This window comes from Molothrus aeneus, chromosome 5 (assembly GCF_037042795.1).
Source record: "Molothrus aeneus isolate 106 chromosome 5, BPBGC_Maene_1.0, whole genome shotgun sequence".
In the NCBI taxonomy this organism is placed as follows: Eukaryota; Metazoa; Chordata; class Aves; order Passeriformes; family Icteridae; genus Molothrus; species Molothrus aeneus.
This window is the reverse complement of record NC_089650.1, coordinates 48,836,202-48,862,000: the sequence shown is the minus strand read 5'-3', so window position 1 is coordinate 48,862,000 and position 25,799 is coordinate 48,836,202. Positions and strand designations below refer to the sequence as shown.

The 25,799-nt window shown below is 40.1% G+C and overlaps 1 protein-coding gene across 1 annotated transcript; it reads right to left on the bottom strand.

The window, feature by feature from the left end:
- Window positions 1–670: 670 nt before the first annotated feature.
- LOC136557083 (ADP-ribosylation factor-like protein 8B) lies at window positions 671–23,168 on the bottom strand. The gene is made up of 7 exons (XM_066550657.1): window positions 22,889–23,168; window positions 18,478–18,558; window positions 9,876–9,949; window positions 9,371–9,464; window positions 6,897–6,964; window positions 3,551–3,621; window positions 671–869 (listed from the first exon to the last, which is right to left on the bottom strand). The coding sequence occupies exons 1-7, from the start codon at window positions 23,075–23,077 to the stop codon at window positions 820–822; spliced, it is 627 nt and encodes a 208-aa protein (XP_066406754.1). The 5' UTR covers window positions 23,078–23,168; the 3' UTR covers window positions 671–819.
- Window positions 23,169–25,799: the final 2,631 nt, after the last annotated feature.

Sequence of the window (25,799 nt, the reverse complement as noted above, 5' to 3'; positions counted from 1 at the left end):
GTCCATAAACACCATTTCATTTACAGTAACAATGCTTAAGAAATCCATGAATTTTGGGGGTTATTAACGTCAGAGAAGATGTACATGATCTCACCAGCTATTTCCTTCTCTGTTTAAAAAAGAAAAATACCCACTACAATTCCAGACTCTTTCCTTTCCCAATAAAGAAGGAGAAGATTGTCTAGAATATTTTATTTTTCAATTCCAAAAGAATATTCATATGAATAATTCACATTAGTGACTGGAAAAACTAATTAACTACAGATACATAACTTTGTAAATAACTTTTCTCCAGAGTATGTGAAAGTGTTCTGAATATCAGCATTTTGTTCAAATAAGAAGCTCTTAATTATAGTTCTAATTGATTAATTGATTTAATTGATTGAATGTACTTAACTACATGTGTTCAGAGGGAAGAAATTCTGTGTGAATAATTATATGCTACATTCAAAAAAAAGTCATTTGTTTCCACTGCACAATTTATTAAGTTTCAAATTAGAAAAAAAGTACTATGTATTTGACAATTTGCATGCATAAACTCAAAACATTTCAGCTCAAAAAATTATTGATTTCTTCCAGTCTTGTATTAAGGCGTTCAGGAATTTCACCTAGGCAGACAAATATCTGGATTCAAAAAAAAAAAAAAAAAAAAAGAAACCAGACAGACAAGTTACAAGTCAGCAAGTCAGATTACTTCTGTTAACAAATATGACCACAGTGAGTCCTGGTAGTAGACAGTTGCATTCCTTATCTTTTCAGTGTGTATAGGTGATAGGAATCAAAGTGATTGGGGAAGAGTAATCTTCAGCAAAAGTTTCTTCAACAGTTTCTTGATTTGGAGTGCTGAATAAGCCATTGTAATGTTATGTCTGTCAGGATAGATGAAACAAAATTAAAAACTCAACAGCCTGTTTGCAGACTGTAGAAGCACAACAGAACACCAGCAGGTTAATACAAATACAAAAACCCCAACCAAACAAAACCCAGAAACCCACAGGTTCTCATTCACACATAATTGAAGTTCAGAACATCAACCTCCAGGTGGTCCTTTTCTGGTTATTTTTGTATGTTTTTAAATCACGTGCATTTTGTTTTCTTGAAATACAATGACTGACATCAAGTTCTCTAAGCCATAGATAGATAAGGAACTGTTGAAAAAGCAAAGATTTAAGATGACCATAAAACAAACTGTAAAATCCAGACTAGAATGGAATGCTAAGTGAGAACAAAGGCAAATACACAAACAGAAGGAATGAGAAGGGCAAACATCTGACAATATATTAAGAAGCTATTTAGATAGGTTGTAGGAGTCCAAGGTCTCTGAAAGACATGCAACACTGGACTAAAATTTGATAGCTGAAATTGGCACCCCTCCTGATGCAATCCAAGGCATTGAGCTGAAAACTGCAGCAGTTCACAAACTGATTCATGAGCAGATTAGATTTTTTTGCCTCAAGGCAGTAACATCTGTCAGGAAGGCAGGAAGGATGTCAGGGGGCAGCAGCAGCTCTAGCCCTCAAATTGAAATTTGTTGCCATATTTGTCTTAAGTTCAAGACAGCACTCCATGAATATCCTTGCAAACCTGCTTAGGCTCTGAGACTGCAGAAAAAAGCAACTCACTGCACTTACATCAAAGCTAATAACTATATAATTATCTTCCACAGTCTCTCAGGACACAGTAACTAGCAGCCTTACACCTACACCTCCTGATGAGACCAGTTAACTAGGCTGCAGTTCACGCTGAAAAACCAGTATCATCTCATTCAACTGTGCTGGCATCAGCCAAGAACACAGAGGAAGAAGACAGCTGCCAGTCTTCTCCTTAACAGACTAGTAGTTTCATCACTTTAATAAGCTAGCATAACAGTCTTTCTTTATAAATGGTACATTCCAGTCCTTTGGTGTCCCTAGCTTCTCACCCAACCTCTTTTTTCAAGGTCTTCCTCAAAATATGGCATATGGTGCTCCAACAATGCCCACAGTCTGAAATGGTACACGCAGTGTGCTCCCATTCTTTATTTTGTTTTTTGCAAATATTCAAGAACCTATCTAGTCTTTCTAGGCACAATATTACACTGGAAGATACCTGACCAAGTCTCAGGATTTTTTCATCACTACTCCCAGAACTTCCACAAGTAAGGGATCTATACTGTTCTGCATTAATGATCATTCTTTCATGCAAATTTTAGGATACTTTTTGTTGCATGCTTTTCTCCTCCAGGACATCCAGATAAACAGACTAGGATCAAAATCTATTTTCTCCATTAGTATTTCAGAAATTAAGCTGGTTTTACTAGTTTCCAGTCACAATCCCACTTTTAAGAACCTCCACTGCAGCCTTGCCAATTTGATAAGGATCAAGCACAGCATTTCAAAAACCTCTATCAAATTCACTGTACTTCAACTACTGAGATTATCCTGTGTTGTCTTCTACAGTCCTTATCTCCTGAAGGCTAATCTTCCTCACTCAGAGATAACAGCTGCACCCCAAGCTGCAAACATGTGTCTAGTCTCCTTCTAACTAACACACCCAAGTCATCTACACCACCTGCAGGAGAGGCCCTCCTGCCTAACACATCTCTGCACACAGCTGAACTCTCCCCCAGCTCAATGAAGTCCAGGTGCCACGGTACAGTCTCCTCACCATCTCCATTACCTGGTTCTCTCTGTGGAGGATGGAAATTTCCCCTGCAGCTGAGAGGAAGTGGCTTTCTTCCTATTCCCAATCTCACAGTTCCTCACTCAGCTGAGCCCTACAGAGCTGCCCAGCTCTTCTATCAAGTCTGGTTTCCTCACATAGCAGCTATAAATATCCAGCCAGGCTGGATCCCATCCCACCCAGCACCACTTGTTTCAGCAGCATGCAGAGAAGGGTGGCACAGAGGTGGCACGGCCCCAGACAATTGCTGCTGCTGCTAGCTCAGCCTGTGCTTCATCCCTTCCTCCTGCCCTGTGGAGGGAAGGGAATGGGAGAAAATGACAGAGCAAAGAGACAGGAAAGTGGAAGATAGGGGAGAGAGGAAAAGGCAAAATCAAAGGCAGATGGAAGACAGGGAGATAGATCTTCACTGATGACAGGATACACTCATTGCATTTCCTCTTGGAAAAAGCACCCATCCCTCAGTTTGAGGAACAGCCACACACTCATAAAACCTGCTTACCAAATAAAACCATGTGTGGAGTAAATCCCCAACAGTTTTTTTAGGATCACCTAATAATTGGAAGGCCTTCATAGAAAGCTACTGTTTCTTCAAAAGTAACACAGGTTTCTTGTAAAGGATTCAATTACTCCAGGCTTTAAATACACTTTTCCATGGTCCCTGTCAAATTAACTTCTCATGGACCTAAATATTTCTACAAGGTTTTTCTTAATTAAACATAATTCTATGTTGAAACAAATACAGTGGCCTACAATATTTGCCAAGTATCTTTCAATGTAAATTGAGATCTATTGAGACCTCCAATAATATAATGGAGGTAGATGTTCAAACCTGATCTGATCCAAAGTACAAACCCATCATACACTGATGACACTAGAAGAAGCTTACCTATGTTATCCTTCTCTTTACAGGAAATAGAATAGCAACAGATTTCTCTGTCTTGAATAGCTGAAAGGTTTCTACAGAAATGAAAACAGTAAGTGCTGTTATAACCCCATAAACACTGAGAACAGATATTTCCATTAAATTATATGTTTTCTGCTTTTTACTCAGTGGATTAAATTCTATTCTCAGATGTTAAATTCTTAAAATATGCCACTGAACATAGAAAACTACACATTTCTTAAACGATAAGGATTAAAAGTTTATAAAGTCATTTCACAAAAATTTGAATTTCTCATTAGGTCAGTGTAATAGTGAGAAATAAAACCACAGAAATTCATAAGCCAAAAATAACATTTTATTATTTTTATTTTTATATCTTGTTATGCAACCAAGTATTACCCATGTCTTATCATTCACCTTTCACTAAGAATTCAGAGTTTTTTTCTCCAGTAAATCATAATAAAGTATTAGTGCTCAAATGATCACACCATTTATCTTTAGGATGTTTACTATATACTTAATATATCACATCTGACTCCTACTGAAAGGATGCCTCTGCATTTAGGAAGAAACTGATTCTTAATCAACTTCTTTCTGGGAATTCTCCAACTCCCCTCAGAGCTTCTGAACACTTTCTTATTTTCTCATTTATTTATCCTCACACAAGTGACACAGACATGCACAAAAAATTTTTTAGGGACAGGTGGGAAGTGAAGGCACTGAGATGTCTGAAGACCACACAAGAGTAGCAAAGAAGAGAACTAAAGAGAGACCTCCCTGGACTTCAGGAGAGCAGACCTGGCCTCTTCAGGGATCTGCTTGGTAAAGTCCCATGCAGTTAGGCCCTGTAGCAAGGAAGGGCTAAAGAAAGCCAGCTAATATCCAAAGTTCCTCTCCAAATTTAAGAATAACCTATCCTAACTAGCCTGGGAAAAAAGCCAAAAGACATCAAGTGGATGAACAATGAGTTCATAAACGTGGTAATTAAAAGGAAGCAGAGAGAAGGTTGGAGCAGAGACAGGTAACCTGGGAGGAATACAGCAACATTGTCCAAGAATGCAGAGACACCAGCAGGTCAGCCAAAGCCCAGCTGAAGTTGGATCTCATGAGGGATATCAAAGAAAACTAGAGAGTGACAAGTGGAAGACAGGAGAAAATGTGCACCCACTGCTCAATGAGACAGGGGACCTGGTTACACAGGACATGAAAATGCTGTCTTTGCTAACAAGATTAGCCTTCAGAAACCCCGGAGATCATGAGTAAGAGCAAACAAGTTGTACCCCTGATGGAAAATGATCTAACCAGGGAATAAATAAGCAGACTTGACATGGAGAAGTCCATCAGCCCTGGTGGGAAGCACCTGCAAGTGATAAAGGAACTGGCTGATGTCATTGTGAGGCCACTTTGAACAACCATGTCACCTGGGAGAGGTGCCTGAGAGCACAGGAAGGCAAATGCCACTCTTTAGAAAAAGGGGGACCCGGAGAAGTACATGACAGTCAGCCCCACCTTGATTCTGGGAAGGCGATAATGCAAATAATCCAAACTATTCCCAGGCATGTGACAGACAAGAAGGTGACCAGGAATTCACACAAGGGAAATAACGTTTGATCAACTCAATAACCTTCTACAATGAAATCTACAGTTTGGTAGATGACAGGAGAGCAACAGATATTGTGCACCTTGGCTTGATTAAGGCTTTGACAGTGCCTTCCATAATATCCCCACAGACAAGGTGAGGAAGTATGGGTTGGATGCACAGATGGCGAGGTAGACTGAAGACTGGCTGAACACTGGGGTGATCAGTGGCATGAAGGCAAGGTGGAACCCAGTGACTACCGGTGTACACCAGAACCAATACTGGTCCAATCCTGTTCTACAACTTCATTTGTTGCAAATGATGGGGCAAAGGACAAATTTGCTGATGACAGATAACTGGGAGGAGTGGCTGATACACCAGAGGGTCGTGTTGCCGCCCAGAGGGACCTCCACAAGCTGGAGAAAAGAGCTGTCAGGGGACCTCATGCAGTGCAACAAAGGAAACTGCAAAGTCCTGCACCTGGGGAGAAACAACCCCAGGCACCAGAACAGGTCAAATGCCAACTGTCTGGAAAAGCAGCTTTGCAGGAAAGGACCTGGGAGCCTCGGTGGGTCCCCAGGTTGAACACCATCAAGCAGTGTGGTAAAAACGCTAATGGTATTCTGGGGTGCACTAGGAGTGCTGCCAGCAGGCTGAAGGGAGGTGAACCTTCCCTTTTACTCTGCACCAGGAAGGCTGTACCTGATCAGCTGTGGACCATCAGTACAAGAGGGATACGAATCTATGGAATAGGGCCCCACAAAGGACAACTAAACTAATGAGCAACTCACATACTAAGAGAAAGACTGAAGAGCTGGGACTGTTTAGCCTAGAGAAGAAAAGGCTTAGGGAACTTCTTATTAATATGTACAAAAATCTGAAGGGAGCCTGTAAAGAAGATGGAGCCCAGTGATGTGACAAGAGGCAATGGCCACAAATTGAAACACAGGAAGCTCTCTCTGAACGCACAGAAACACTTTTTAGCTCTGAGAGTGACCAAGCACTAGCAAAGGCTGTCCAGAGAGGCTGCAAAGTCTCCATCCTTGGAGATGTTCAAAAGCTGTCTGGACATGGTCCAGAGCAAGCAGCTCCAATGGGCAAAAGTCTCTGCTTGAGCAGAGGTAGATGACTTCAAGGTTCCTTCCAACCTCAGCCATTCTAAGAGCCCCAGTTTAGTAGCCCAGTCTTTGGACCACCCTTACTACAGCAAAACTTCACTTTCACACTAATTAAAATTATGTGACGTGGGAATCCAATTTTACAGAATTAGTACTATACTGGTCATTTTTACAAAATAGTATATTTTCTTTAGAATTACATTTACTATGCATCAATTTGTTACTTTCAGTAATCCCTAAGTTATGCTTTGGATATTTGGCAAAAATACCTGACTTGCTTAAATTTACCAACACTAGATTGATATGGCTCTGTTCTAATGCCATTCAGGCATTAAACTGACACTGCATTGTACTGCAAGAAGTCAAAATGACCCTTTCAGTATCCCTAGCAGTTCTTTCCTCAGTGATGGGAAAACAGGATTATCTGAAATAACTTCACACAACCAAACAACAATCAAGAAAGATTCAAATCTACTGTGGTCAGTTATCAGCCTAGATCACTACATCAGGCGCCAGCAGAGCTCGAAGTGGAATATCTGAGCATGCAAAATAGAATCTTTTATAGCCAGTTATTGTCACAGACTACCAATAATTTTGACTTACATATCAAACTTCAAAGTGTCTCAGCTTTTTACAAAAGCCAGCTACTTACAATTTCTCAATTAACTGCTTCTCATCCAGTGCACCTGGGAGGTCTCGTTTATTTCCAAGAACTAACACCTGAAAGAAATAATTCATATACCTATTAAATCCAGGGGCAACAAAAGTTTCTTTTGGTCTGTAACTTTTTGTTGGCATTATTCTGGATCTTGCAGCTATTTAAAATGGAGGATATATTCAAAATTATCAATGACTGTGGGAACATCATGGAAATCCTGCACCTAGTCAGGACCAGATGCTGGATGTACACCCTCTGAAAACTGGATTGAATTATTTCTGGGTGTGTTAGTATCAAAAGTCTCTCTGGAAGTGAATCACTCCATACTGGGTGGCATTACAGGATGGTATCAGATTAAATGCAAAGAAATTTTAGAAGCCAGCATGTATCAGGTGCACTCAAGCCACCAAAGGATATTCAATTCAGAGGACAGATTGATGTTAATCAAAAGTAGGGCCCCAGCAGCAGAGGTTGGTCCTAAAGACTCAGAAAAAATTCTTTCTATGTTTTTTTCCTCTCTTGTCTCTTAACACTGATGCACTGAACAGCTCAGCCTACAAACCAAGTATCACCTGGGCACCAGCCACCCCTCTGTCCAATTTGAGCATCCATGGTTGAAATCTGAAGGCAGACACTGGGAATTAAGTCCATGAAATACAGAAAATTTATTGAATAGATGCTGGAACTTCAGAGTTCCTGTTTAAGGCTTCAAGTATAAATGAAGGTCAGATAAATAGGTTGAGCACATACTAAGATAAAGTAAGCAATGGAAGGTATTTCTAGTTATGGTTGCATTTTATTATTTTCCAGATGTGCTACAATTCTAAGACTGTCCCATTATACCCCATGAATCTGGAACATATTAAAGTCATTACTTGCAGTAATTTAGAGTCCAGATTAATAAAGTTGCTCTAAAATCTACAGTGCCAGATCCTGAGCACAATAAATTGAAGGAAGTTCAATACTAATTACTACATATGAAATAAAAGTAAGTAAAAAATACATCACTGCACCTTGGAAATTACTGTGTGGGTCAGGCTGGGGATTTGGAATGTGATATTATAACATATAAGTGGCAAGGAACTTAATTAAATACTACTGAAGATATGAGAGACCAATCATTTCAGTAAGGAAAAGTGAGAAGCAAAAGAGCAAGCAAAGAGAGTGCAAAGGACAGGCAATGTCACTCTCCATGAGCAGCATAACTGTCCATTTCTGCAGGATTTTTTCAATAGATAATTAACGTACAAAATCACAACAAAAAGAGCAAACCTTATAAAAAAGATGGTGAATCACTTGAAAAACTCTCATTTGAGAATAGTGGGAGGAAAGGAGAGAGAGAGAGAGAGGGAGGCTGACTGCATGCTGAAGGTACCATTTTGATACAGACCAAGTCTCAGGTATCCATGGGTGTGGATGCCATTCCCATACCTGATGGCATGTGTACAAACACTTCCTTCCCCACGGTTTGCCATGGTGGCAACATCCAGACAGGCAGCATGTTTAGATGCTCCATTAGGCTGGAATTAGCTCCTGCCTGCTGTGGCATCTGTGCTTATCTCATGTTCCTGCTGCAGTGGCTTATCTTATGGGAAGTTTCTTCTGTGGCTTTGACAGTGTTTTGACACACTTCAAGTGCATTCTTTAAGTCCTTACACTGTCCACTCACCCTCAGGTAACTTTGATTACTTGTAGTGGCCAAGTGTCCAAATTACTGCTTACAAAAAAAGGAGCCAAGGAATAGCCATCAAGTTGTGAGTTATTTCTTCCTCATTTGTATGTGAGACTGTTTTCTTTCTTATAATCAAGGTGTGAACTCTTGTTTGGTGATGTCAACATAGACCAATGACAACCTGATGGATTCCTAAATTGGCAGATTACATTTAAGTAAACAACATTAGTCTCCACCTTTGTATTCCTCATTAGAATTTCAGCTGAATACACTATTCTTTGACACTTCCAACTGGAGAACAGATGCATATTTGCATTTTTTCCACACAATTTAGTTTGAAATACTAAGTCAAGAAAAAGTAAGGACAAATAAAAAAAGCTCCTTCGCAATCTCTGGAGGCAGAGGACACTAGTTGATGTTACTGTCTGCCAACCTGCAGAAATATTGATCTCACATGCCATAAGATAACTGCCAGAAACATACCTGGGTCACTGCTGAAACCCAGCCAACAAGGGACTGACTGGAAGTAATTACTGTCTGATAATGCAACACGTGAAAACACAAATTTTTGAAATCTATTCTCACCTTTAGACAAGAAAATGTACAAACACAAAGCAGCACTCCTAAGTTGTTGAGTGGTATGAGAAAAAAATCACAGTAATTTTTCTAAGACTGCTCAATGTATCAAGGCTGCATCAATATATAACCTAGTATTTTTAAGAGACCAGAGAAACCAACACAGGAGGATTTAGGCCACTGTCAACATTCAGGTAAGAATAATAAGGAAAATACTTACTGGAATTCCATGCAATTGTGGCTTATCTATCAAACTGTGAAGCTCATTCTTTGAAGCTTCTACTTTTTCTAAGTCTGCTGCATCCACCATGTAACTGCAACAAAAAATAGTTATTTATGGTATTGACCATTAACTGCAGGAATTTGCATTAAAACATCTGAAATGTGACAAACGTGTTGATATTGACAAGAGCATTAGAAAAATCCAAAGTTGTGTAAGCCCTGTATTTATTGAGATAGGAAGATATTGATCCAGGAAGATAACAGATTTAGGCTGCTAAATACAGCCTGTGGGGGGAAAATGGCCCGGAATATGCAATTACTTACATGTCTGGGTTGCTGCACGTGCAAAACACACTACTTTTATTATACTGGGTCTTCTTATGTGATGGAGGTGGACAGAAAAAAAATCTATTTTCTTTATGTGTGATATAATGTAATACCTAATTTTATAATAATATATATTACAAAGAACATTTTCTATGGACATACAAAAGAAAACTTACACAACTGCATTGACTCCTCTGCAGTAGCGCTCCCACATGCTTCGAAACCTTGGCTGTCCTCCAATGTCCCACACCTGAAAAAGTACAAACACTCCAGCCTCAAAACACTTTTTAACTACATAGCCCTAATCCAACAGAATAAATTAACTCTTACATGCAGCATGCAGGTTGCATTGCCAATTCCAAAATTTTATTAAAAGGTCTTCTTGGCACCTTCTAGCTAATGGAGGAGGACATGCACATTCACAGAGTATGTCAGGCCTGTGACACTAAAAGCTCCAAATGTTTTTTGAAGAATGTTACCCTTTCCCACTCACTGAAAGAAAAGTCCTACTCAGATACTGAAGTGAATTATTGCAAATGCACAGTCTCAAAACAAAAAAGAGTATCATCATTGTATGAAACAGTTATGCAAGTTAATATTTAATGTAGCTAGGGAGACCTGAGTTAAGAAGGTATCAGATTTTAAAAAGAATAAAGACAGATAGTAAATAAACAAAGAGTTGGTCAGAGAGCAGACTGAATCCACATAAGGGATGATGCTCCCCACTCCAAGGAGCTCCACTACCTCCACAGTTCTCCCACTGGTTCAACAAATGTGCTTTAACAGACACATTTAGGATTAATTAATCAGAACCAAAAAGGAAACAGTAGTATAGGTAGGCCTGAAGTGATTAAGCAATGTTTCTTAAAGAAAGAAAGCTCAAATTCTGCTTATCCTATTACAAAAGCTCAAATCCTATAAATACTTACACATGCTATTAGTGTCCAGCAACCCCATGGAATTCCTAAATTTGTTAAAACATTAACACACTATTTTTCTGTACAGGAATTACATATTTTGCTTTACTTGCAAAACAATTGGTATTTTTGGTGGATGACAGTATGTTGTTTCAAAACTGTTTCTCAGATCAAAGTAGCAGCTAACATATACACATCACACAGGTTGGGGCTACATGGTAACATATCTATTACAGCTACATCCAAAGACAGACCTGTTACAAGTGACACACAGATTAAGACAGTGATGAACACTGAAAAATAAAAGTAATGGATTTGTTCCTCTGCCAAGGACAAAGAGAAGTAATTATTTCTTATTTTAAGCAGATTTAGCTATCAAAACAATATATACTGTATACCAGATCTAGGAGGCATATATATTACAGAAGCAACTGAATTTGGAAGTAATATATAAAGAAACAAATTTTTTAAAGAGTTGTCCTCACATTTACCCTATAAATCCAAATTATGCCTTCTGTGGCAACAAAGCTTTTCACAAAAGAGCAAGGCTTCACAGAGCCATGGGGTAAGCCCTTTTTCAATTAATGTCCACTATTTTTTAATTTCACAGCCTGTAAATAATTTTTATGTATAAATTTCTATATAATTTTCAATATCTTAAATTCTTATTTTAGAAAGAAGTATTTCCCAATTCACCAATAAAAATAATTCCCTGATTGATATCTTAACAGTCCTTCCAACATAAAATTATTGTATCACCTAAATGTAGAGTGCTTTTTGATCCCCTGAATAAGATCAAAAAATTTTACACATGAAAGACCTTCTAATCATGAAGTGGGTATCAATTAATATCTGTACTGACATTTGAAGCACTGTATCAAAGGTCTTAGTAAAATAAACCTTTATACTTTAAAAGCTTGAATGTAATGAGTATTCAGCATTATGGTTAGGTGACAAAACTTACACCAACACTAATTACTCCAATAACTCATCAAGACCTTGAAACTATCCAAAGCCATCTGGTGCACATCTGCATGTCTTGAAAAAGAAACTACATTGTTTTCTTGGTAGAGCAGAGGAAAAAAAAAAGGGAAAGATGATAAGGCAGACTAGTAGTCAGATTAGATTTTTGGAATTCTGATAGCCATGAAAATCTACAAGACAATGTAGCATGGACTAATCACAAAATAAATAATACAAGATAAAAAATCCTGGGTTTGTCCTTGCTTGATGACATATCTTGCAGCATTAAATTGCACTGCAGAACAAGATTACTCTCATTAGGAGAAAAAGTCACCTTGAAACAATGGAAAGATAAGTCATTTCCAGTCAGTTTCCCTAATCAGGCTTACAACTATTCATTAAAGTACAACATGAAGGACACAATATAGACTAGGTGTTTTTAACAGAGCTTTAGAAACAAATTTACATCAACATAGTAATAATTATGTGATATATGAAAAAAATGCATTAAATTAAAAAAAATCCTTCTTTCTCTTTGAAATCAAAATGGTTTTAATAGTAACTTTCTAATACTCTTTATTATATTGAATAGCCATAGAAAGAGTTAACTACTTAATTCAAAACACAAATTGCTGCACCAAACCATTTTCATAGTACACGGCTGAACAGACAGAACTGTGAGAATACAAGAGGTATCCAGGAAGGAAAGGGGAGAGGTCTTAGTGTTAAAGAAGTTTTCCTGCAGGAGCCTTGCATGTTTTGTGTATCAACTATTTTTGCATCCCAGTATTTAATACACAGGTAAAAAGTATGTTCTGGGTATGAATGGGGATAGGCAGGAGACTAAACCTTAACAGCTGAACATACAGCTAGCTATAACAAGAAGTTTACTTTGTCTGGTTGCTTTTTAAAAGACGCTGGTCTTCAAATTCCTCCCATGGCTTTTACTGGCCCCTCAGGAATAAAAGTTTCATAATATTTAAAGGTAATTTTACTCTGATTGATAAAAACTGTGATTTTAAGAATCAGCAAAGATTACAGAATGACCAAATTGAGAGAAAGTTTCTTTTGATACACAGTACCACTGCCTCACAGGAGATTAAAATCTCAAGGATTTGTTGCTCAGGCTCAATCTCAAAGGCACATATCTTGTTGGTACTGCATTTTAATCTATTTTATTCATTCCTATCTACTTCTGTAGTGTAGTAATTCTTATTGTACTTGCAGCTCTACAGTGTCATTAATTAGTGCAATGTTTTAATCTGTAAACTAGATCACCAGGATGGAACCACTGTTTACCATGTGCTTACCTGAGATACATTGAATTCTTCTAAAAGAGGAAACTTTGGATTTATCTCTTTCCAATTCTTTCAGGAGGATCGAAGGCTCCATCTTAAGACTGTAGCTATTAGCTGTGTTTAAGGAGCAGATTCTTTTCTTTTGCACAGAGCTCTATCATGGCAGTTGAGCAAAAATGCACATGGATAGGTTCAAAGATTTTTGAGAGCTTTCCGTTACTGAAAGGCTCATTAACACTCTAGCTGTGTTTCTTCAAATTAGCTCATATTGTGGGAAGGCTTGATGGTTCATGAGGAAGCTGCAGGAAAAGCGTTTTCTAGATGTCATGTTGCATGGTTTTTTTCAGATATGCTGGGTAGGAGATTTCTTGTGGACAGAGATTACAATGACAAATTTCTATCTTGATGTCAGTGTGTGGGTTCAGTACCTACAATCTCACAGCAGTCAGCAAAGTCTAGACAGCCTTTCAGCTGATCAGATATAACATCTTGTTTAGGATGACAGAATTATGCTCTAGGCTTGACAGCACTGATGACAGCTCCTCTGACTATTATTAAAAGAGCTTAAGCCTCACTGCAGACATATAGCTGTTTACATGCAGACATCTCAACCTGCAAGATGAATCCAACACTGCAAATATTCGAACTTGGAAATGTATCTTTCCTCTTGGAAGTATGCAAAAAGTATAAGCCATAAAACCTAACCTAAACAAACAGGTGAGGAATTTGTTAAGCAGAGAGGAGTATTTGGACAGAATAAGGCAGCACCAGTAACATCCACTACCACAATGTACACAGAGAAGCCTAAGATGTGACCAATGAGCTCACACATACACAGCAGTCATTGCACTCACGGCCAACTCAGTGTGTAATAGGGAGCAACTGGAAAGCATGGGACAACTTCAATCACCTAAAATTTAGGCATTTAATCCAGGTGACCAAAATTTCTCTTTGACTACTGAAGTGCTCAGAGGGCACCAACAGCAGGAAATTTTTGTTTGTTTCACCCACCTTAGCTACCTGGTGAAGCACCCACTGCTTCCCCAGCAAGTTCAGACAACTGGCTCAGGCTGGGTTACTCAGTGCCTGGCTAAGCTCATGAGGGACAAATCCTAAACAATCACCTATTCTAGACTGGAATCTTAAACCAAAAATATCTTTTTTTTTTTGCCTAATAAACAGAAGAATAAAAAACCTAATAAGCTTAATTTTTTTAATAAATTGCCCTACATATACAAATCTACACAGCCTGACCTCTAGTACCTACCAGCCATGTAACTTAATATGGAACTTAGAATATCTTACTACTTTAGAATACTTACTAATTGTTATCCTAGATATTGGAAATGCCTTCATAGTCACCCTTAAGAGTCAAAAAAAATGTGCAACGTGGTTACATTTTCTGCAGGCAATATTTCTTGGAACAGTATGTTCTTTGAAATCAGTCTTGGCCCTTGAAAGAACTCTGTTCTCCCTCCTCCCTGGTGATAAAGTCCAACTTTTAAACACAGCATTGTTAATAAAAGAAAAAAACTATATGCATGTTTCAATGTTCATAATTTAATCATAATATTTCCGCTGAAGAACTGGAGATAGAATTGCAAGAGAAAATGTTCACAAAGGATCTTCAACTCTTGACAACAAGCACAGAGGCATTTTCATGGGAGGGAGTATTTCTAAGTGATCAGAGGCTATTTGCCATTTTATAAGACACAAAACGCAACGCTAGAAGGATCAACAGAACACAAAAGCAAAGTCCTTGTACTTCCATAACTTCCTAAGGGTCCTACCAGTCTATTTCTCTCGCCTGTCAAGGTTCTTCTGGATGGCAGCAGAACCCTCTGCTGCACCAGCCACTCCTCCTAGTTTTGTACTACCAGCAAACTTGTGGAAGGTGCACCCTGTCCCACCAGCCAGGTCACTAATGAACACACTAAACAATCCCTGGGATTTAGCACCAGTAACTGGGCTTCCTGCTGTGGATCACAGCCCTTTTGAACCACCAGTACAGCTCTTCCTTACAGACAACTATCATTAAACACTGGGACATCCAGCAAAAATTCTTTTTTTACAGAAATAATCACTTTAACTTGAAATCAGGCCAGACACAGCACAGCTTCTTCAGAGTGATCCAAGTCATACAGAATAGCCAGTATGTGCTGAAACACTGCTGGAGCTACACTCAAGAGTACACACCTAAGCTTGTATTACTGCACGGCATTTGAAATGACAATGTGACAGGTAAGAAATCCTAACTAGTAGGAGGAAGCATTATAAAGCAGGAGGATTCTGCTTCTGTGAGGATGCATAGAGACCTGAAAACACTACTGTCCAGAGCAGGAGTGCTGCAACAAAGGAAGCTGGCAGAGGAATGCCCAGAGCCGGTATCCTTCGCCTGCCTCTCCAGAGCAAAGTGCAAGCAGCAGGAAGCCCAGCCGTGCTCTCCAGCAGGCAGGCTGTGCAGGCTGCGGTGGAGGGACACCGGCACCTAGCGGTGACAGCCGGGGTGACCACAGCCCAGCCCGCCAGCCCCAGCGCCCTGAGCACCTGCTCTCCACTCCCTCCGGAGCACCATGGCCGGGAAGTGCAGAATCTGCCTGGCCATGCTGTTTTAAGAAAAACCAATGCAAGAGCAAGGGAAATGAATCTATGGCATTATCTGTGCATACACATGTCTGTGGTGCTCTATTTCCTTTTAACTGAGACTGCTCTAAGACCATTGCTGCAAAAACCAAAGGCTGCTAGGCTGGAGATTCCCAATCACTTTAAATAGCAGTTCACAATTCAAGTCTTCTGAGGTTCTTAAAACTTGGCTTGCTAAAGTAAAATTTTTTAATTGCTGTCTAGCTCGTTGAACAGTAAATCTCACCTAAGCAAAAGGACTGCTACCAAGCAGATCCAGAAAAAATATCAAAATCAAATCAAATCACTCACCAAACAGAAAAACTTGTTTGGAGTTAAAATCTCAAAGCACTTCAGTCAGATATTTTTCTCAGGGAAAAAAATATAGCCATCAGTTTTGTAATGAACTTCAATAGAATAGTTCTAGCAGATCCCTACATTGCAGTATATTAAATGCTTTGATGCTAGAAATCATCCTGTACCTCAATACCTCAACCACAACCTCAAAATATAAAGCTCCCTGCTTAGATTTCAAACACTGTGTGGCAAAATCCTTCCTTTATTGCCTTCTCTTCTTGGAAGTAACAGGTGACAGGTTATTAAACATATTGTTAAGTCAAAATTTGACAATTCATGGTTAAAGCTGACAGCCTTACATTTCTAAACAGGTTTAGCTTCAATTCGAGAACATCTGAAACTGGCATTTCCTACAAAATGTTTTGTCTCAAGTAAATAATCAGTGTTTTTCTTTTAGTGTGGTTCAGATAAATACACATACACGCACACCAGTGACCATACATTTACACATTAAGATTAGAGACTAAAAATGAGAATAAATCTACCACCTTTTGGAAATGACTGCCAAAATCAGAAGAAGGGAAAGAAGACCATGGGTTTCAGTTCTTTCTGCCTTATGGAATTGTGTGGAATCTGCAGATAGAACTGAAGTAAACAAACCAGGCAGTGACACTGCACTAGCATAGTACTTCCTTCTTAGTGGCCTACCCCAAGGTAGAGCAAAAAACAGATAAAGGATTAGTATCACCTAATTGCTGGGTTTGCAACTTACTTTTCCAAAAGTGATCAATCTTAATATTTCTAGAATGCCAATTTTTCACCTGATGACTTTTTGACCCAGCTGACTTCTCAGCCTGAACTTTATAGTAAGTTTAATTGATTCTGTTTTGCAGTGTCCCATGAAACCTTCAAAAAAGGTCAGACACAATGTCAGGTCTTTGCTTAGCATAAATAACATTTCTGTCATGTTTAAAGAACTTCATGGGTTTAGTAAAATAATAATTCATCCATTAGTTTTAATAGCTGACAGTTGAATATCATAATATTTCTGTGAGAAGGGTTACCTGTTTTGTTGGGATAAAAAGGCTAAAGAAAAATTTACTGTGAATTCTTGCTACAGGGCTGCAAATTGTTCATAAAAGGGTTCTAGCAAGAGGCACTGCCCCATCATTCTTGAGTCACCAACTTATCAAAAGATTATGTCATTTTTCTCTAAGTAAAATGATTTTGCAAACCTTATGTAGCAATAACCTGTAAGATTCTAACCTAGATACAGGAATAGTGACATACAAGTAGTTTATCCTGACAGACTCTTCAGGAAATAAGCATCTATGCCTAAGAGTCATATTGCCCTACATCCCCTCCTTGCACTGAATGCTGTTGTAGCAGAGAGACTGTGAGAATGAGTCAAGATATCGTCCTATGCAGTCTGGCTTCCAAATTAAATATGTTTTTTGAAACTAATAAACAGATTCAATATGTTAGCATTATCTCCTTATTATTAAAAAATCTATAATAGTAACTATATATAAAATTACTTTTGAGATCAAAGAGTAAAACAAGGCACAGTTCCACAGAAACTCACCCACACCTTCTCTGCACAACTTAATCTTGCAACATCATTTGCTCATTTATACCCTGGTATAAACTATTAGTCAGTTCCTTCTGAACTATCCTGGCTCAAAAAATACTTTATCTTGACAACTGCTTACTAGTGAAAGATTTTTGCCTAGTTTAATGAACAATCAACAACTTTTCTGTTTTCTTCTACATCTGACAATTCTGCAGCAGCATTGGTACACCACCCCTCCAACTACGCCTCATGTTTTCTCTCTATTAATCATGGCCTCATTGCTTCTGTGCAAAAGAAAAAAAAAACAAAGGAAACTCCTATTCCTGTGGATTATTTATCAACTATGGCTGAATGCAGTAACTTTTTTATTGACCATGGCACCTCTGGAATTTGATCAGTGGTTTAGGAGTCATGCCAGACCAGAGGAAGAGTAACTATAGAACTGAGGGAGACAAGAACTTACAAATTATGGAAAAGGAGGGAAAAGTCAAGGTAAAGACAAAAATCCAGATTCCCTTGATCTAATTTTAGCTAGAAGTTGTGAATTTCATCAAGATTAATCAACCAGGCTCCCTTCATAATCAAAAAACAGCAGTGTCTTAATGCTACCGGAGTGATTTATCTCTATTTTGATGCCTATGTGTCTCTAGAGCTGTCAGAGATGGTTCTCTGATAACTGATTTAAGCTAGATATTCTATTTCAGCATAGCTAGCATGTGAGCTAAACCACACTCTCCACTGAGATACCTAAGTAAGGAGTCAAGTTGCTCCAGATTTTACTTACAGTTGGGAGGAGGGGGAAGGGGAAGAGAGAAGATAGATATATCCCCAGGAGTCAACTCAGCTAACTCAGTATCTCCACATTTTATGACCTGCCTAAATCAAAAAAGTGCAACAAAGCTTCTGACTGGCACGGAATACAATGAAATCACACAGATTAATATAACAGAGATATATATTACTATTGCTTTAAAAAAAGTTAGTCTCGAGCTAGAAAAACAGATAAGGGACCCTATAAGCTTAAAAGAAATTTCCTGTCTTTCATATTTCCAGTTGAAATTACTCTATTATTTATTCACTCTGTATTAATTCAAACATGCACACCTACCTTTATGGTAACATTGCCTTTTGTTATTTTTCTCATATTGAAGCCTACTGTAGGAATCATATCTTCTGTGAACTGCCCTGACTGGAATATAAAACCAAAATTGTATTTATTATAAAACAGTTGATATGTACAAGAAAGGTTCTCATTTGCAATCTAAAAAATGTTATTTTACAATACTGTAAATTATCACATTCATTTTCAGCAAGAGCACTGGCCAGCACTTCAATTACTGCATTGTCACATCATGGAAGACTGTTCATCTCAGTCCCTTTAAATGATCTTTTATTCTCTTCAGCAACAAAGATCACCCCAGAAACCACGAGACTTCAGATAATTCTTTATCTGATCCTTTGGCAGCACAGCCAAAATACAGAATTGTAGGATGATTTGAGTTGAAAGAAACCTTCAAAGGTCACCTAGTCCTACACCCAGTATGATAAAATATTATAAAACTGGCTACACCATGATTTTTCCTGTAGTTTCTTACTACTGTTACCAGTAGTTTAACTCCCAATATAAAAATAGTTAACAATTACCCATTCAGAGAGTACTATGTGCAGACTTGTTCCTTCTGAGTAGGTGACAGCAGAGGAATCCTGCTGCAGAGCTAAGAGAATGCCATTAAGACAGAAAAGTACAAAGTGCCAACTCAGTGTGCCCTAAACCCCAAACATACACCCCCAACACAAAAATGCTGCCTTCTCCCCCAGTTCAAGAAATATTTTCACAACAGAGACACTTCTCATCAAACCAATGTAAATCTTACCTATCAGCCCATATTTACCTATCAACCCTTGTGCCATAGGGTGTTAGTTGTTTTGGGGGTTTTTTTTGAAGAAAACATGGGTATATGGACAAAGCAGGATGCAGCCATGTTCCATCAGTTCCCTCTCATCTGAGAAATGGAGTATCAGAGCTTGAAGGAGCACTGGAACAGCAATGTATCTCTCAGTCTACCCCTCCAGGGCTATTCCTGGGATCTGTACAAGTTCTGAAACTTTTCCCTTTCCTGTTTGTGGAGTGAGAATACACTCAGCCTCCAGTTTGCATTTACACTTAAAGCTTAACAATTTTTAATTTGGGGCTTTAAAAGCTGTGCAACTTTTGACAATTACATGATTGTCTCACAAGATTTTGGAATTAGATCCTTGAGGAAAGAAACAACTTCCATCAGCTGTTTGTTCAACATTACTTATGGGAATCTTCTTGCTAAATTCTGTACTATACATCTTCATCATCTTTTGTCTTTTTCCTCCCTGCATCAGTAACTTGTCAACAGCAGTAGGAAAAATAAAGTGAAAATAAAAGCCCATGCAGTTTCACACAGATGCACATACCCAGCACTGACAGAAGTTTTTAGCTGGATGTAGTAAGACAAAGCCAACCAGTAAACCCTCTTGTGGGGGTACCAGACCAGTACCACACAGGTACTGGTCTGTCCAAGAAAATGGTGGAGTCACCATCCCCAGAAGCGTTCAAGAATGGACTGGATGTGGCACTTTGTGCTATGGCTTAGTTGACAGGGTGGTGTTTGGTCAAATGTTGGATTTGATGCTGTTTGAGTTCTTTTCCAATCTTAATGATTCTGTAATTATATGATTTTTTAAAAATATGTAGTACCTGTATTTGTGGAGGACTGATGTATAAACACATATGAACACATAAACACTGAAAATGTAGCATCATTACTCAAGGACAGGAATGCCTGAAAAATCTGAGTTAATTCAGGAGGCTTTAGAAAGTCAAAATTCTACTTTTGTCAGCAAATTATACATCATCTGTAATACACTAAACTGGAAGACAAAAAATAAATAAAAAAACCAAACCACCATAACTCCTCTAGTATTGGGGATAGAAAGTAAAGAATTAACATGCTCTTCATTGGTCTTCTGTCTTTTGCTCTAAAAATTCCCCATTCTGGTTGAAGGGAATCAGATACAAAGAAAGTATTATGTCTACAGATTTTTATTTTTCCACACAGTGAAGAAAAGACAGGAATAGGTTCAATTGTTTGCTCAAGTTAGTTCAAGAGCTGTTTACTGTGTTGTAATGACCTGACCACCATAAAGTAAAAAGTCTGTACTACTGTGCTTGCTAAGGAAGGTTACATGACCTAAAATTGGCTATTTTTGTGAATATTTAAGAAGTGCAAAAAACTTTATTGTCATATTTCAATAAAAACAGATTACCTCCTGACACAAATGAAAAATAACTGATGCTAAGAAGTTTGTAATGTCCTCTAAAAGTTTTTGAATATTGAGCTGATAATGAACAGTGTCATTACCCCCTGCCATATCAACAATCAAACCAGATTCTACTCCATTATATCAATGCACATCCACAGTACAAGGCAGTGACTTTATCCAAGTTTTCCATTGGTAGCTAAGGACTAAATATGGCTCAAACTCTGAAGAGCAGAGACTGTCTCAAAGGGTATATATTCAGTCTTAGCATGATAGGATCTCTGAGTGCTCTTGCAAAGTGAAAAGAATTGTAATTTCCAATGTTTTTTCTCGATCCTCTGCAGCATGCATTTTAAGTAGCCACTATTTTGCAACAGCTATTTTCATTGTCACACTCTAGATAAGTATTCACAAACATACATAAAGTTTTAAATCTGTTTGCCATTCACATATCAACGGTATTCAACAGGAAAATATTATTAATATTCTAATATGAATATTATTTTATTGTTATTAAATATACAGTTATTATGTATAATATTAGTTAGCCTTGTCCTAATTTTTTTTTTTTTTCAAAAATCTCCAACTACTTTTCTTTGGTGATTATCATGGTATGTCATCTCCAGACGGGAAGATCTAAAATCTATAAAACCTGCAATGTGTGACCCTCCCTAAGTCACAAAACATGAATGCCTTGTAGAATACTCTTAAGAAATAACATCTGCAGGGAAAATCAGACCTAGAGTAACAGGAGCACTCTGATGTTGAAGATAACATCCCAAACACCTACGGTGCCATTCCACTGGTGGTACAGTACAAGGGAGTGGACAAACAGTTACACACACAACGTCTGGCACCACATGCTACTGAGGTCTCTGAGCTGCTGTGCTCTTCTCTGCTCTGTTCATGAAAACAATGCAAGAAGCAATGTAATTTGTCATGCCTTTTCCCCATTCCTCAGCAAGGCCCTCCCTTGGGAAATGAACACTTCCAATGGGCATAAAATGCACCGAGGCCTATCTCAGCAAGAGTACCTGCGTGCCTGACAAACCAACTAAAACACCAGCTACAGGTGTATTCCATTGATTGCTGATGTGACCCAAAACATATTTTCACTGGACACTTGCCATTCCTTTTTCTCCTACTCTCTCTCCACTTCTTCATTCACATTAATGCACACTCTCTTATTTTTCCCTTATTCTATAATCATATACAAATGCAAGTACCAAATATCATATCTCAGGTTTTCATTGCCTCAATCTCTGACTTTAACCCATACACCTCCCAGTTTAGTTTTTAGCTTTTCACAATAAGGACTGAAGAACATCTAGAAATTTTCATCTTCTAGCAGCTGGAGCTGCGATACACCTAATAAGACATACCACCTTGCAGAAATGCTTCACTAAGCTTCATGATTAGTAGTAAGCAAATATAACATAAATATGTATATATTTCCATCCTCTGATGGAAAGCAAATCTTTGGGATAGACCCAAATTCAGTTTGGAGGGCACAGCAAACAAAGACGAGAAATGTATTTCAGCATGGTGACACAAGAGAAAATGTCATGGTAGGTGTCAGCACTAGGGAGGCTGCAAGGCCATCACCAGACAGGGAACGGAATGCTGGAATCAGACTTGAATGCTGGGGAAGAGCTATGGAGGAATTGTGGGAGGCATTAGTATTGCTGCAGCTGCTGGGAGGAGAGAATTCAGTAACGGACAACTCGCGGCCTTGAGGGATGCACGGTGTATTATTCCGGGATACACTGACCATGGAAAGGCAACCTGAACCACGGCAAGAGTCCAAGCCCACGAATCTGCTCCAAGATGGGCACGCTCTGCAGCCAGACCCAGAAGACATCTTCCTCCTCCCTCTGAAAACACTTTCACATACATCTTAGCCTCCTGCTGTGAAATTCTCGAGATTGCAACGATGCAAAAGCTGCCTCATGATCTCTCCCGCCCGGCCCCCCTTCTTCCTTCCCTCCCTCCGCATCCCACCACATCCCACCGCATCGCCGCGGGACCTCATGGCAGGCGGTGGCATCACCGCAGCAGCAAAGCCCGCACTTGTTGCCGGGGAAAGGCCGCGGGGCGGCGGCCCCGGGCGGGCGGGCGGCCCCTCCAGCCCCGCCGGGCGGCCGCGCCCGCCGCACCCCACGGGCCTGCCCCGCCGGTGGGCACCGCTCCGCTCCGCACCGCCCTGCCCCGGGCCGGGGGCCGCGTACCGCCAGCACGGTGAGCAGCGTGGTCTTGCCCGAGTACTGCAGCCCCACCAGCGTGAGCTCCATCTCCTCCTTCCAGAACAGCGAGCGCAGCCACTCCAGCAGCCGCGCCACCAGCGACAGCATCCCGCCCAGCGCCCCCGACCTGCGGCAGGCGCCCAGCCCCAGCGGCACCGCTTCGCTGCTGGGCATGGGAGCGCCGGAGGAGCCGAGGCGAGCTGAGGCGAGGCGAGGCGGCGGCGGGGCTCGGGCCGGGCTGGCAGCAGCGGCGGCGGCGGCGGCGGGGCTGGGCGGGGAGCCGAGCGCCAGGCAGGGCCTCACGTGACGGCGCCGCCGCCCTTCTCCCGCCGCCACCCGCTGCAGACAGGGGAGGGGCCGGGCGGGGCCGGGCCAGACCGGGCCGAGCTGAGCCGAGCCGGGCCGGGCTGAGCCGGGCCGGGACGGAGAGCGGCAGCCGCGCTCTGCGGGCAGCTGGCGCTGGCCGGGGCCGGGCGGCCCTGAGCGCCCAGCGAGGGGATGCAGCCGCGGGGCGGGAGCGGGAGGGACAGGGCAGGGCAGGGCGGGGCAGGGCGGCTCCGGACTCCGCGCGGATCCTGTGCGGGAACAGCCGGTCCCTGGGCTGTGGAAGGGTGGCACGGCCCGGCATAGTCCTGCTGCCATGGGCGGGCTTTACAGCATCCACCACCCAGCGAAGGTGGGCCGAGGCCTTACGAGAGTTGCTGGGCTCGGGCTGCGTGACAGCATCGGTTTTGTAGGTTCATCACGTTTGGTGGTGGCAGTTCTCACACCCCTAGGCTAGGACCTCCACCGTTCCCAGGAAAATCTGCTTGAATTCTTCATTGTGTAGTGACACGCTTCTAGATCCAGGACCTCCTATGGTTTTATTTGGTTTCTCCTGTGATAATTTTTGGAAAATCACCCGTAGTATGACTCCTTGGCTCAAGAGATGCTTGTGATGGTGGTTTTGCGTTGTAATCAATGATAAGACATGCCACTTCACCGAGAATCTTCTGCCTGCACCGAGTAAGCAACATTCAGTATCGTCTTGCCATAGAGCATTAGAGAAAGGCTTGTTTTTCCCATACACACAGAGCTAACGCTTCTGGATCCATTTGCCAGTCTCAGAACTTGGAACTGAAATTTGATGCTCTGGAAAGGTCACAGTTGTGGTGGTATTGGTTGATGAAGGACAGGTATAAAAGCACATACACCTTTACTGTGGATACCTTTTCTATTGAAACATGGCACAATCATCAAAGCATTTTGAAATTTGGTTCTCTTGGTTTTTTAGAGACATAATTCAGCAATCTAGAGGATGCAGTTGGAAATTTGATGCTCTGGAAAGGTCACAGTTGTGGTGGTATTGGTTGATGAAGGACAGGTATAAAAGCATATACACCTTTACTGTGGATACCTTTTCTATTGAAACATGGCACAATCATCAAAGCATTTTGAAATTTGGTTCTCTTGGTTTTTTAGAGACATAATTCAGCAATCTAGAGGATGCAGTTGGTGACAAAACTTCACTGGTTATGTCAGTTGGACCACAAAATCATGAAGCTCCCAAGAGCAGTTGGTTGTGGGCTAGCTGTAGAGGTGAAAAACTTCATGATTTTTCATGCCTTGGTTTGAGATACAGTCAAAATTACTAGTAGTGTAATTCTTAAAGTACTGAGCTATTAGTCTTATAAATTTAATTGCACATTTCCAAAATTAAATTGGGCACTGGAGCTGGCCCTGCCACCCAATGGTAATATTGGGGAATAATTTTTCATTGCTTCTCTTAAGTCTGATTACTTTAGTCCAGATTTTCTATTCAGTGGCAAGTCTCAAATAAACAAAAGAGGGCACTTCCTTTTTTTTTTTTTTTTTCCCAGTAGCATCAGGTTTTGTTCTGGCTTCAGGTAGTCCATTTCTCCTAATGCTGTTACCTAGCATTGGTATTTTGGGTGGAGTCAGAATTTTGAATGCTCCTCTTCTTAAAACTGTGACACTGATCATGTCTTCGACAGTTTCAAAGCATGATACAGCTCTTGAAGTTGCTTGAAAATTGGTGGCAGAGTAAAAGGAACCAGGTCAGATCCTGCACAGAGGGAGAGTGTAGCAGAACTCTGCTGGTTTACTTGTCTCTGAGCAGCAGCCAGATGGCTGCTCCACACGTAGGTGCATCCTCAGCAGCAGTCACAAATGTTTTGGCCAGTTTACCATTTACGCTACAACTAAATGGGGAATTCACTGGGGAAATGAGTGGAAAAGTTGGTGAAGTGATTTATTCTGGTTGGACTGGGAAACAACTCAAAGGCAAGTCACTAAACTTTCATTTTTCTGCTATGTATCTTGCAATTTTAAAAACTTGTTTTGGCCAAAGCAGTTACTGAATTTTGGGTGAATAGGTGAAATGTTTCTAGTTGCCTTAAAACTGATAAATATAAGAATTTCCCCCATCTCTCCTCATCTGGTGATGTGTAAAATAAAGACAGTCCATTTGTGAGAGTGATTTCTGGGAATGAAGTGGCTCTGATTACAACATGGAAGACAACTCACATAAAATTCAGCAGTCCCTATTTTTGCAAGAAATATTAAATTTTTACTGCTTGACTCAGTGTTCGAAGTTTACTTAAAAGTAGTGCTGGAAGTTTACTTAACAATGCATTGTAGATATAGTAACACTGAAAAAGGTATTACAGGCATATCCTCATAACAGGCTGGCAGAAGATGCACAGATAAATTCTAAAACATTAATTCAGTTGTACAATAATTGAAGTTTTCTACAATGTCTCAGGGGTTTGTCCAAGTTTAAACTTCTGTTATATTGTTCTATCTGTTATATCTTTTGCAAAACTGCATGATTATAAAAGTAATTCTTTATTTTACAGACTCTTTGGTAATAGAATATTGTACATAAGCATATTGC